This window comes from Abramis brama (assembly GCF_963993115.1).
Source record: "Abramis brama genome assembly, chromosome: 16".
Classification (NCBI taxonomy): Eukaryota; Metazoa; Chordata; class Actinopteri; order Cypriniformes; family Leuciscidae; genus Abramis; species Abramis brama.
The window spans coordinates 35,955,797-35,968,296 of record NC_139978.1 but is presented as its reverse complement, the minus strand read 5'-3'; the positions used below and the strand labels follow the sequence as shown (position 1 = coordinate 35,968,296).

Below are 12,500 nucleotides of genomic sequence, written 5' to 3'. Positions count from 1 at the left end.
ATTTTTATATTTGCACACAGAGGATCCATATATCTTGTAATGAACATTTATTGTTTTATCTTTAAAGTGGATTGTAAATTGCTTTTAAGCAGTCAGCCATGTTCTAGATTTGCCATTGCTGTGGACAAAACCAGGCTAACACTGAATCCAGGTTAGCAGTGTGAACCTGAATCAGCCAATCAGACGCTTGACAGCCAGTGATGTCACTGCAGCCCATGGTTGTGCTCTCTGTAACGCACTTAAATCAAGATACATTTACTGGAGAAGCAAAAAGACTGAAGATATTAAGACTTATCTAATGAAAAATGCACCAAAATTAAGTGAGTTTGTGCTTAAACTTAATTCAAAGGGAAAACGGTTATTCTGACTCCATTGACAGATATTTGTTCTTGTTTTAAGAATAAATTTGATACATTTTTCATTAAACAAGACTTAATATCGTCAGTCATTTTGCTTCTTCTCCAGTAAATGTATCTTGATTTAAGAATGTTTAGATATTTGTGCTGGAAAACCAGACAGAAACACTGAGGAAGAACGTCATGTTTGCAGTGTGGAGTGTGTTTGGCTCTTGGTTTAGATGTTTCTTCATCAGTTATCTGGGTGCTAGTTGGTTAATTTAGGCCAATTATGTTGCTTTTATTTATGACCTGATTTTCAGAATAATATTGGCTTTTTAAAGAGGCTTTGCATTGTGCCAAACAGTGTTTTTATGTGTGTGTGTGTGTGTGTGTGTGTGTGTGTGTGTGTGTGCGTGTGTGTGTAGGAAAACAACCGAAAAGAGTTGATTTGTTTAGTTTTTTTGGCCAAATACATATTTAAAATATTTGCTTTCTTGTGCAGTAATTTGCTTTTGTTGGTTTATTTGGACGGAGAGCATTTGCTGTTGACTATAAAACCGGTTTACACAAAACTGTGTGAAACTATGTTTCTTTCTCTCAAACACACAATCCAGGAAGACATCAATCCAGTCTGACCTCAAATAATTCATACAGCATTACATTTATGATTACATAAAGCTGACATTTAACACGTGCACTATTAGCTCTGTGCAGTTCATGAAATAAATTCTGATTTGACAGGAAATATTACTTGCTAATATTGTGCTGAGAATGAGCAAGAATCAGCTGTGAATTTTTAAGAAGCAAAAAAAATAAAAATCAGTAACACTTTATTTTAGTGTCATTTTTTACATTACTACAGTAATAACTATAGATTCTGCAACTAACCCTAAACCAAACCATAATCCTGCCCCCATAGTAGTACATGTAATATTACTCTGTACTTAGAGATATAATTATAGTATAACAAAGGCACCTTAAGATAAAGTGTATAAAAATGTAATAAATCAGTTTTTTTGTTTTTTTTGTTTTTTTTGTTTTGTTTTTTTACACACACTACCATTCAAAAGTTTGGGGTCAGTAAGATTTAGTAATGTTTTTGAGAGTCTCTTCTGCTCACCAAAGCTACATTTATTTTAACAAAAATACAGTAAAAACTTAAATATTATTCCAATGTAAATCATCTGTTTTCTATGTGAATATATAGTAAAGTGTAATTTATTCCTGTGATCAAAGCTGAATTTTCAGCATCATTACTCCAGTCTTCAGTGTCACATGATCCTTCAGAAATCACTCTAATATGATGATTTGATGCTCAAGACACATTTATGATTATCATCAATGTTCATATTTTTGTGGAAACTGACGCATTTTATTTTTCAGGATTCTTTGATGAATAGAAAGTTCAAATGAACAGCATCTATTTGAAATAGAATATTTTGTAACATTATAAATGTCTTTACTTTCACTTTTGATCAATTGAATGCGTCCTTTGCTTAAAGTATTAATTTCTTAAAAGGAAAAGAATTCTTACTGACCCCAGTTCATATTCTCTTGACTTTATCTCGATTCTTTGAGGTGCCTTTTGAAACACGGCAAACACAAATGATTAGTTTTCTTCATAATGATAATGTCTGTACATTATCATCACTCCTGCAGGTCGATATTCTCTCGTTTTAGAGCAAAAAACTGCTGACAAAACAGGAGAAATAAAGAGGCACTTCATTAAGGAAAAGTCCAATGAGCTTCTTACCGTCACTGGACATTAATAACACTGCCAATACCAAAACATCTGAGACAAAAGAGAAGAAGAGGAAGAAAAGAAAGGAAGGAAGAAGTCAAATCAATCTCCCTTTGCTGAAGGAGAGAGTTTATTTCACAGGAAACACAGACATGCAACAAGATCATAACAGATTCATTAAGACACGTATCATAAAAGCCCTTTGTATTATTTCATCAAACAACAATTCGTCTGATATCTGAAATAGATTATCTTGATGTACATGTTAATTCTATTGCCTGTAAGAGTCTATGACATGAAGAACAAGTCCATGCGCTTTTTATTTGACATCAATTTTTTAAATCCATCATGTGAGAGGCCGAATGAAAAACTAAAACAATTCAAAATCTTCCACAATATCATCATCAACCACCAATAACCTTTAAATAAACTCAGAAAGATCTGTGAGGAGAGCAGGTTTGAGGTTGTGACACACTTAAATGTGTGCCAGCTACAGAATTATTCATGCGTATTCTCCTCAGAAAGATTATTTCCTTCTGGGAAACTTCCTATTTCAGCTCCGTCACAAACGCTTTTCATTACCGACGCTAATGAATCTGGGATGAGGCGGACGGATTTGTCTTTTCAGGCGCCATATGGTCTGAAATCACCTGATAATAGTAAATCACACACTTTCCACACACATCTACTCATCTCGAATGTGTTCAAATCTCACGGCCCGCATGCAGCCGAGAGACTCGACCCGTCGGCGGAAATATCCAACAATGAAGTTATTCTGGGATGAACCATATGGACAGGTGATAAATGATCTAATCACGACTAATGAGGGGGTCTAATTAATTAGTCACCTTTGAAAAGAGCGGCATGCTGGGTAAAAATAAAACATCCACCAGAATTGCATAATGCGCCAAAGTCACTCGTAAACTAATTTCCGTGAAATCCTGCGCAGAATATTTTCATCTCAGATCCATTTTATCCTTTTCTCTTTGTAACATCTCTAGCAGAAACGACACAGACTATGAAAACGATGAACAACACCAGATTAAAGCTACTACGGTACCTGTACAAACCCCTTACAGGATCTCAAACGTGACGTTCAATTCAACTCAACTAAAGTTTCTTCAGTATTTGGGTTGTTGACGCGTCAAAGAGTGTAGAAATGCCTCATTCATTCATTCATTGTTAAATTTAGTGCTGTCAAATCGATTATTCGCGATTAATCGCATCTGAAAAGTTTGTAAATATATATATTTGGTGTGTGTATATGTATGTATATATATATATATATATATATATATATATATATATATATATATATATATATAAAATAATCGATTTGACAACACTAGTTGAATTTCAAATGGTTAAAAATCAAAAGATTTAGGTCCATGTTATTGGTCAACAACCCATTTATTATAATCAAGATTTCTTTTTTAAGCAAATAGCTTCAGAACTGCATTACTAATTTTGTTTTATTAGTAATTGAACAGATTTTTGAGGATTATTATAAAAAAATAAAACAAAGTATGTTTTAAAAAAAAAATTGCAATTTTTTTTTAAAAAAATTGACTTTCAGAATTTCAAAATGAAATTTCAAAATTAAACTTAAAAATTAAATTTCGAATTTCGGTTCAATACTAAAATGAATAAAATTTAAATAAAAGTTTATAAAAACTATATAGACATATTTAAATAAAATGAATAAAAATGGCAAAAATCACACTAAATTACTAAAAGTTTAACTAAAATGAAAAGGGAAAATATAAAATATCAATAATTGTAAATTAAAATAACCCTCTCAGTTCTTAAAGGGACGTTTCATTCCCCGATCTCAAAGTTGGAGGTTTGCACAGGCAGATTTCGTTGTTCAGGAGCTCTTCAGTGATGTCAGACACATGAGCAGTGCTTGTATGAATGATAATGTTTAATATTCCCTGCAGATATATAAAGGTACACGACCCATTCGGGTGGGCAAGTTAAAGTCACACGAACAAACCCATTCCCACCGACATCATCGATAGCAACGCGATCATTGCTTGAACGGCACGACTAATATAAGACGCTCAGATCACGCTAACAGTCCCTGACGTTACTGACAAACTGTCAGATTTCACAAAAAAAAGCATGTATCAAATATGTACACGTCTATGTGTGTGTGTGTGTGTGTGTGCAGATGCATGTAGATGCACAAGTACATCATGTGTGTAAGTATAAAAATAATTTAAACACTTGAAAGATATATCACACTCTTAAATGTACGTGTATATATGTTGACTTCTATATATTGTACTCTATATAGTTCTTTAATTAAAGCATTACAAGACGAAGATGCGAACAGACACAGTCAGAGAGTCGCTGCGTTTGCGTTTCTGGATCGAGGAAGACTGAAGATCTGTGCGCCGTTCACACTGACACCGCCACTATATGATCAAATCCTAATGATTTAGAAGAAATTAATGCTTTTATTCTGTAAAGTTGCATTCAATTGATCAAAAAGTGACATGTAGAATAATGTTACAAAAGATTCTGTTTCAAACAAACGCTGTTCTTTTGAACTTTCTGTTCTTCAAAGGATCCTGAAAAATAAAATGTATCGGTTTTCAACTGATAATCATCATTATTGAGCATCAAATCATCATATTAGAGTGATTTCTGAAGGATCATGTGACACTGAAGACTGGAGTAATGATGCTGAAAATTCAGCTTTGATCACAGGATATAAATTACACTTTACTATATATTCACATAGAAAACAGCTACTTTAAATTGTAAAATTATTTCACTGTTTTTACTGTATTTTTGATCAAATAAATGCAGCTTTGGAGAGCAGAAGAGACTCTTTCAAACAAAAGTGCGGGAAACACTGTCAGTGTGAACGGCGACTGTAAGATGACTGAAGTAACTCTCAGTTCACAGACCCAGAGAGACGAGAGAGACGGGATGAGCTGAAGAAATCCTCTCTGTCTCTGAACATCTCAAACCTTCACGAGATCAGACCGTGATGATCGCACTGTAACCTCGAGACTTCACCGAACTCCAGGCCTGTGTTCAGAACAGAATTTAACACACTACTATTTCTACAGTGTTAGAAGTATGTATGCATTCACACTATGTGCATCAAATATACATTTGTCAAACGGTGCGACCGGAGCACACTGTATGGGATACAGTATCCCACAATGCAATGCTCCTCAACCACCAAGGACCCCATTTTCCTTAGTTTAATCTATGGGAACTCCTATAGTTTTTGTAAATTGGAAAAAAGCATCTAAAATATTTACTTAAATTTCAGGATTCCAGAAGTTTTAGGAGCTTTATGTTCCTGCTCTTTTATCCCATGAATTTCCAGTCATTCCTAATTTAAGGATTAGGATTTTTTTTTAAATCATTATTACCTACAATTTTTACCCGGTAAAATATCTTAGAGCTTAGCTTGTAAAATGTATATTCATTGTAAGATTGTATTAATTTACATAATCTTTCAAGGAACAGATATATATATATATATAACATACATTCCGGTTTTCCCAGGTTCTGTTATTTTAGTATCATTGAGATACTATTATCTTACAATATTTAGAATTTTAGTCAATTTTTTTGTAATTAAAAAAACATTTTTTTTTACTAAAGTGTTTTTGTTTATGTCTATATAGTTTTTATCCCAGTTTTTGATCAAATGAAACTAAATGAAAATGGGAAACCTTTTAGCAAACAGCTGAAATAAAATAAGTAGATTTATTTACATAATTTATTTTATTTCAGTTTTTCTATTTTTTTTAGGTTTTACTAGCCATAAAAACTTGATTCTTTAAAGACAAAAAAACATTTTGTTTACTTAAAATGAGAGATAACTTGATTTTTAGCTGTTTTAGCTCATTTTAATGCTCGTTTTAGCTTAGTTTTTCATTCTGTCATATCATAAATGATTTAATTTATCTCAAGGCCCTCTAGTGGTTGAGAACCACTGCAATATTTTCAATATGCGGTCATTAGACAACTATTTAAAACATTTCCCATGGAATAATACATACATTAAACAACTGTAAGGAGTGTGCAGTAAAGTAGTATGCTAATATTCAATCCCAAACACAGCACACGACCACAAACAAACCGCCGGCAAGCAGAACGCCACACTCTCAGATTAATGACACAAAAGAGGAACAAAGCAAGATAGAATATGAATCATTGCATATTTCAAGAAGACTCATCTTATTCATCCTAAAGGTTAAACTGCGCACAGGAGGATCCTGAAGCCTCAGTCCGCTCTGAGCTCCACTCGTCTCTCTGAAGTGGAAAAGACGCACACGAGTCGGAGAGCTCAGTGATCTGAAGTGCAGCGGTTGCACAAACATCAAAAACAGCCCCAAAATCTGCTTGCAGGATCCGTCCGCACCGTTTCTCTACAAACGCCAACAACTACAGGCCTCCTTTAATTATATACGCAGGCCAAACTGATAATGTTTCAAAGACTGGAATACCATCCCTGTCTGAAAGTGATGCAAAAAACAACATGGAAACAAAAGATCCCCATGTTGTCCGAAGGAACTGACAGATATTGGGTGCAATGGTTGACCGATATATCGGGATATATATCATCTGAAATCTGGCGATTTAGAGATTATCAGAGGTGTTGTTAGCTTAGCTTCAAATATCCCAGTGAATTTTGAAAGAATTAAATAAGCATTTTTAAAAGTACTTTTAAAAAGCCTCTAAATCAGCATCTTTATCTGCCATCTGTCGAGGCATCGGCCATTGAAAAAGCAATATCGGTCAACCAGTAATGTGTGTGTATATACAACTACCACATGCACTTGGGTCTGAGCCCAGATGCATTATGGGTAGCCTCAAAAAACAACGAGAGAGAGATAGAGATAAAGAGAGAGGAACTGTGACTGTTGTTTTCTTCGCTCCATCATACACTCGTCTCTCACACGATCCTGACTCGAGTCAGCGAGGACCATCGTTCCCAGTCGGAGAGAGAGGTCTCTCCAGCGGTCAGAAACGCCTCAGGTCGAGGTGTGTGTGTGTGTGTCTCAGTCCTTCAGGTTGTCCTCTCCGACGCCCTGAGCGCTCAGTTCTCTCATCACGTTGTCCAGATAGTTGGGGTCGGGGTATCCGTGGCCCGTCAGGTTGGTCCCGAACTCGGTCTTGTGGTGAATCTCGTTCCACACGACCGTGTCCGACTCTCCCGTGGTGCTGGACGTCCCGATGGTGAAGATCAGTCGCCGGTCCCACGCCACGATGAGCAACTTCAACACCTTCAAATAAGACAATTATTAGCTGTGCGTTCACAACGTTCAAGGGTTACTCTTCTGGTGATGTGTACGGCCGTGTGCCGGAAGCTAGTTATTTTAGTCCATAAAGTTTTAAATATGGATATTTTTCTTACACGAACACATCGCTTCACTTTAGAAGGCCTTTATTAACCCGCCAGAGCCGTGTCAAGCGCTTAATCATGAATAGATGCACTTTTATGATGGACAGATGCACTTTTATCATGAATATATGCACTTTTATCATGGATAGATGCACTTTTATGATGGATAGATGCACTTTTATCATGAATGGATGCACTTTTATCATGAATATATGCACTTTTATGATGGACAGATGCACTTTTATGATGGACAGATGCACTTTTATCATGAATAGATGCACTTTTATGATGGACAGATGCACTTTTATCATGAATAGATGCACTTTTATCATGAATATATGCACTTTTATGATGGACAGATGCACTTTTATGATGGACAGATGCACTTTTATCATGAATAGATGCACTTTTATGATGGATAGATGCACTTTTATCATGAATATATGCACTTTTATGATGGACAGATGCACTTTTATGATGGACAGATGCACTTTTATGATGGACAGATGCACTTTTATCATGAATAGATGCACTTTTATGATGGACAGATGCACTTTTATCATGAATAGATGCACTTTTATCATGAATATATGCACTTTTATGATGGACAGATGCACTTTTATGATGGACAGATGCACTTTTATCATGAATAGATGCACTTTTATCATGAATGGATGCACTTTTATCATGAATATATGCACTTTTATGATGGACAGATGCACTTTTATGATGGACAGATGCACTTTTATCATGAATAGATGCACTTTTATGATGGACAGATGCACTTTTATCATGAATAGATGCACTTTTATCATGGATAGATGCACTTTTATCATGAATGGATGCACTTATCATAGATAGATGCACTTTTATCATGTATAGATGGATATGGCATTTATAATGTTACAAAGATTCTATTTCAAATAAATGCTGTTCTTTTGAACTTTCTATTGATCAAAGAATCCCGAAAAATAAAATGTGTCACAGTTTCCACTAAAATATGAACACTGATAATAATCATAAATGTTTCTTGAGCATCAAATCATCATATTATAATGATTTCTGAAGGATCATGTGACACTGAAGACTGGAGTAATGATGCTGAAAATTCAGCTTTGATCACAGGAATAAATTACACTTTACTGTATATTCACATAGAAAACAGATGTTTTAGTCTGAAATAATATTTCACAATTTTTGAGCTAATAAAAGCCTTGCAAAAAATTAAAACATCTTAATGATTCCCAACTTTTGAATAGTAGTGTGTGATGTTTGGCAGATCCCTATGGTGTTAAATGTTAATATATTAATACAATTAAATGTTATATTTTCAGTTATTATTTTACTAAATAATGAATGACCTAATGTTTAACCCGGTAACCACAGTCTATGATTCACATCAGATCTTGAATCTCACCTTCCGGCCTTTCTCGTTGTCTGGTAAGTAGCAGTGTCGAGGAAATCCCCGCGCGCTGTACTTTTTCCCAGGATTGGGATGCTCCGTGGTCTGGAAAAAACACACAGAAAACACACGCGGTCACACTTCACACACCGCTCACTCAATTAGCGCGCAGCAGAGAGGAAGAGGCTAACGATGCCCTGAGGACTCGCGAGTGAGTGTGTGTGTGTGTGTGTGTGTGTGTGTGTGTGTGTGTGTGTAGATCTGCCCCGCTGCAACCACTCTCTCTGATCACATCACAGCTTCACATGCGCAGATCAAAGGCATACGCAGCAGAAAAGCATTAGTGGAGTGAATGAAGCATTACTATTATTATACTCAATCCCTCTCATCTCATAAACACCAGCGCATGCCTTTACAGGAATTACAGCCTGTGGCCTGAATATTAATGAAGATGCATCATGAAGAAAAGGATTTTTCTTGCTCGTTTGAATTCGTTTGATGTGACATACTTGAACAGTCTCAACCTCCCATTACTGATTACTGGTGTTTATTACATCATTACTGCTAACACTGGGTCATTCACATGCAGAGTCTTAAAGACACAATAACACAAGTACTTTAATGATCAGAGTCAGAGAGACGATCATGTAAATCTGTTTTGGTGTAAGAATCCTTTCCTAACACTGTAGGGATAATGTATAGAACAGGGTTAGTTAAAACTAAAACCATATTTTTTTACTTGAAATAAAATAAAAATGAACTGAAATAAATGGGGAAAAAAACTAAAACTTATTTTATTTCATCTAGTCGCCAAAGCAACATTTCTCATTTTCATTTAAAAAACAATAACTAGTAAAAACAAACCCACACAACAAAAATACTACAAAAGACAATTACAATGGAAAATAAAAAAAAATAAAAAATAAAAAAGATTATATTAAAAATATTTATATATATTTATACACATAAATACACACTACTGTTCAAAAGGCTTTTTTAAAGAAATGAATACTTTTATTCATCAAGGATGCATTAAATTGATCAAATTCCCAGTAAATATATTTATAATGTTACAAAAGACTCAATTTCAAATAAATGCTGTTATTTTGAACTCATGAAAGAATCCTGAAAAATAAAATGTATCACAGTTTCCACAAAAATATTGACTGTGTTCAACATTGATAATAATCATAAAAGTGTCTTGATCCTCAAATCATCATATTAGAGTGATTTCTGAAGGATCATGTGACACTGAAGACTGGAGTAATGATGCTGAAAATTCAGCTTTGATCACAGGAATAAATTACACTTTACTATATATTCACATAGAAAACAGATATTTTACATTCTAATAATATTTCACTGTTTTTACTGTATTTTTGATCAGATAAATGAACCCTTGATAAGCAGAACTTTCAAAAACATTAAAAAATCTTACCAACCCCAAACTTTTGAACAATAGTCTCAATGACACTAAAATAACTCTGGCATAAAAATAGATTTCTTGCCATGATGATGATGATGATATTATTGATGGAATATTTTTATCAAGTTAATCTCATGACGTCGGAGCTCAGAAAGCGAGTGGGTGTCCGATCATGTGAGAAACGAGAACCCGTTCGAGTTCTGCTACTGTCCTCATTGAACAGGAAATGAGCTCAGCCACTTCCTGTCTCACATATGGCAAAAACACGACCAGAAGCCACAAGCCCACAGGTCATTCTGCACAAACAGCTTGACATATTAAATATTGGTGCAAAGCATTTCTCTACAAAAACTGGGCCAGAGAACAAAGGCTCCAGTCCCTCATTATCATTTGTGCAAATAATATCTGACACCAACTTTTAGTAAGTATTATAGACATATTTTTTATCATACAGAATACAATAATTAGTGCAAGATTTTTCTTTATTCTCTCGATATATCTTTTTAGATTTTAGGTGACATGTTGTATTATGAAAAAGATGTTTCCCTAGATTGCGCTTCAACCCTGTGACCTTCATACCAATCTCTTATTAAAATTTAAATAAATTACAAAAATAAAATAAAGCATAAAATAAAACCACTTCTATATATCTTGTACTGTTTACCTGAATGTTAAAATAAAATTATAAAATAAAAATTATAATAAAACAAAACAAAACAAAACAAAACAAAACAAAACAAAACAAAACAAAACAAAATAAAATAAAATAAAATAAAATAAAATAAAATAAAATAAAATAAAATAAAATAAAATAAAATCTCTCACTAAAATAACACAGGTTACTATTACATAAAGATTAACTTTAAAAATAATTTTAATAAGAATCTTACACTTTAAATCTGTCACTTTTCTGAAGGCTTATATAGTGACATTAAAATATATTAATTTATCTTAATATTAACATTTGAAGAATTTTTTGTCTAATAAATAGCTTGAAATCTTCTATTAAAACTAGTATTTATAAATATATTTCTAAAAATAACAACAATTTCTTTAAAACATGTATTTATTTTACTCACTAATATATATATTTAGAATCTTCTTCTTCTTCTTTTTTTAATCACTGCAAAACATGTCTCGTTTTCCAGCACAAATGTCTAAACATTCTTAAATCAAGAGACATTTACTGGAGAAGACGCAAAACTAGTTCAGATATTAAGTCTTATTTAATGAAAATGTATCAAAATGTAGCGAGTTTGTTTCACTTAATTTTACAGACATTTTAATATGTAATGTAATAAATGTAATAAAACATTTTACAGACTCAATATCGTCACTCATTTTGCTTCTTCTCCAGTAAATGTGTCTTGATTTAAGAATATTTAAGATATTTGTGCTGGAAAACAACAGAGTTGATAAGGAAAAGACATGGGTTCCTCTGAATATACCTGTATTCCAGCAGGAATGTCATAGACGATACGGATGGTCTTGGTGTCGGAGTGTCCAGGCAGGGAATGAGGAATGACGTGGTACTCCATCTTCCCAGGAGGCTGTGTGCCGGTCTTCTCCCCGTAGATGGCCTTACAGGTGGGACACTGCAGACTGCCATCCTGAAACACATGAGGAAAACTCATGGAGTCTCACAGTCTCGGGATGATGTACTTTCACACCGATATTCATGCTAATATTTGAAGCTCTGATGCTTTTTATTAACGATGAGCAAAGTCATGATGCAACACTGACACTGACTGTGTGGACGCAGCGTCACACAACAACTGAAGCATTTTCACTTACAGTAGAGTATTATTCAAATACTCTATTCACATATTTGTCACCCATGATTCATTTCTTCTACAACTGAATATGATAATAGGGGAGTTTGGAGAGGTAAAAAAAAAAAAAAAAATTCTTATTCCTTTTCTCCTTAGAGAAAAATAAAACAGGCCGAACATGAGTTTTAAGAAGGTTAAGCGATAATATGTACTTCAATTATATTAAACTGCAAAAAAATAATTCTAACCATTTCAAAATTATTTTACTAGCATTTTACTCACTTATATATTTATTTAGATAATTTTTTTAATCACTGCAAAACATGTTTTTCTTTCCTCAGTGTTTCTGTCTTGTTTTCCAGTACACATACCTACAAATTATATATAAAATTCTAAGATATTAAGTCTTCTTTAATGAAAAATGATTCAAAATGAAGTGAATTT

General features: G+C 33.8%; 2 protein-coding genes across 6 annotated transcripts in view; one reads left to right on the top strand and one right to left on the bottom strand.

Annotated features, from left to right (window-relative positions):
• Positions 1 to 4,897, top strand: part of rasal1 (RAS protein activator like 1) — a 37,548-nt gene extending 32,651 nt beyond the window's left edge. For all 5 annotated transcript variants that reach the window (XM_084086523.1, XM_084086522.1, XM_084086521.1 and 2 more), the window contains one exon: positions 1 to 4,897. This exon is cut by the window's left edge and continues 827 nt beyond it. The gene's annotated coding sequence lies outside the window, so the exon portion shown is untranslated.
• The window catches only part of dtx1 (deltex 1, E3 ubiquitin ligase), a 47,282-nt gene continuing 36,958 nt past the window's right edge, over positions 2,177 to 12,500 (bottom strand). The window contains exons 8-10 of the mRNA XM_084086525.1: positions 11,733 to 11,894; positions 8,874 to 8,963; positions 2,177 to 7,337 (exon numbers count right to left, since the gene is read on the bottom strand). Coding sequence (XP_083942651.1) covers positions 7,113 to 7,337; positions 8,874 to 8,963; positions 11,733 to 11,894 — 477 coding nt within the window. The 3' untranslated portion in view covers positions 2,177 to 7,112. The remainder of the gene's footprint in view (positions 7,338 to 8,873; positions 8,964 to 11,732; positions 11,895 to 12,500) is intronic.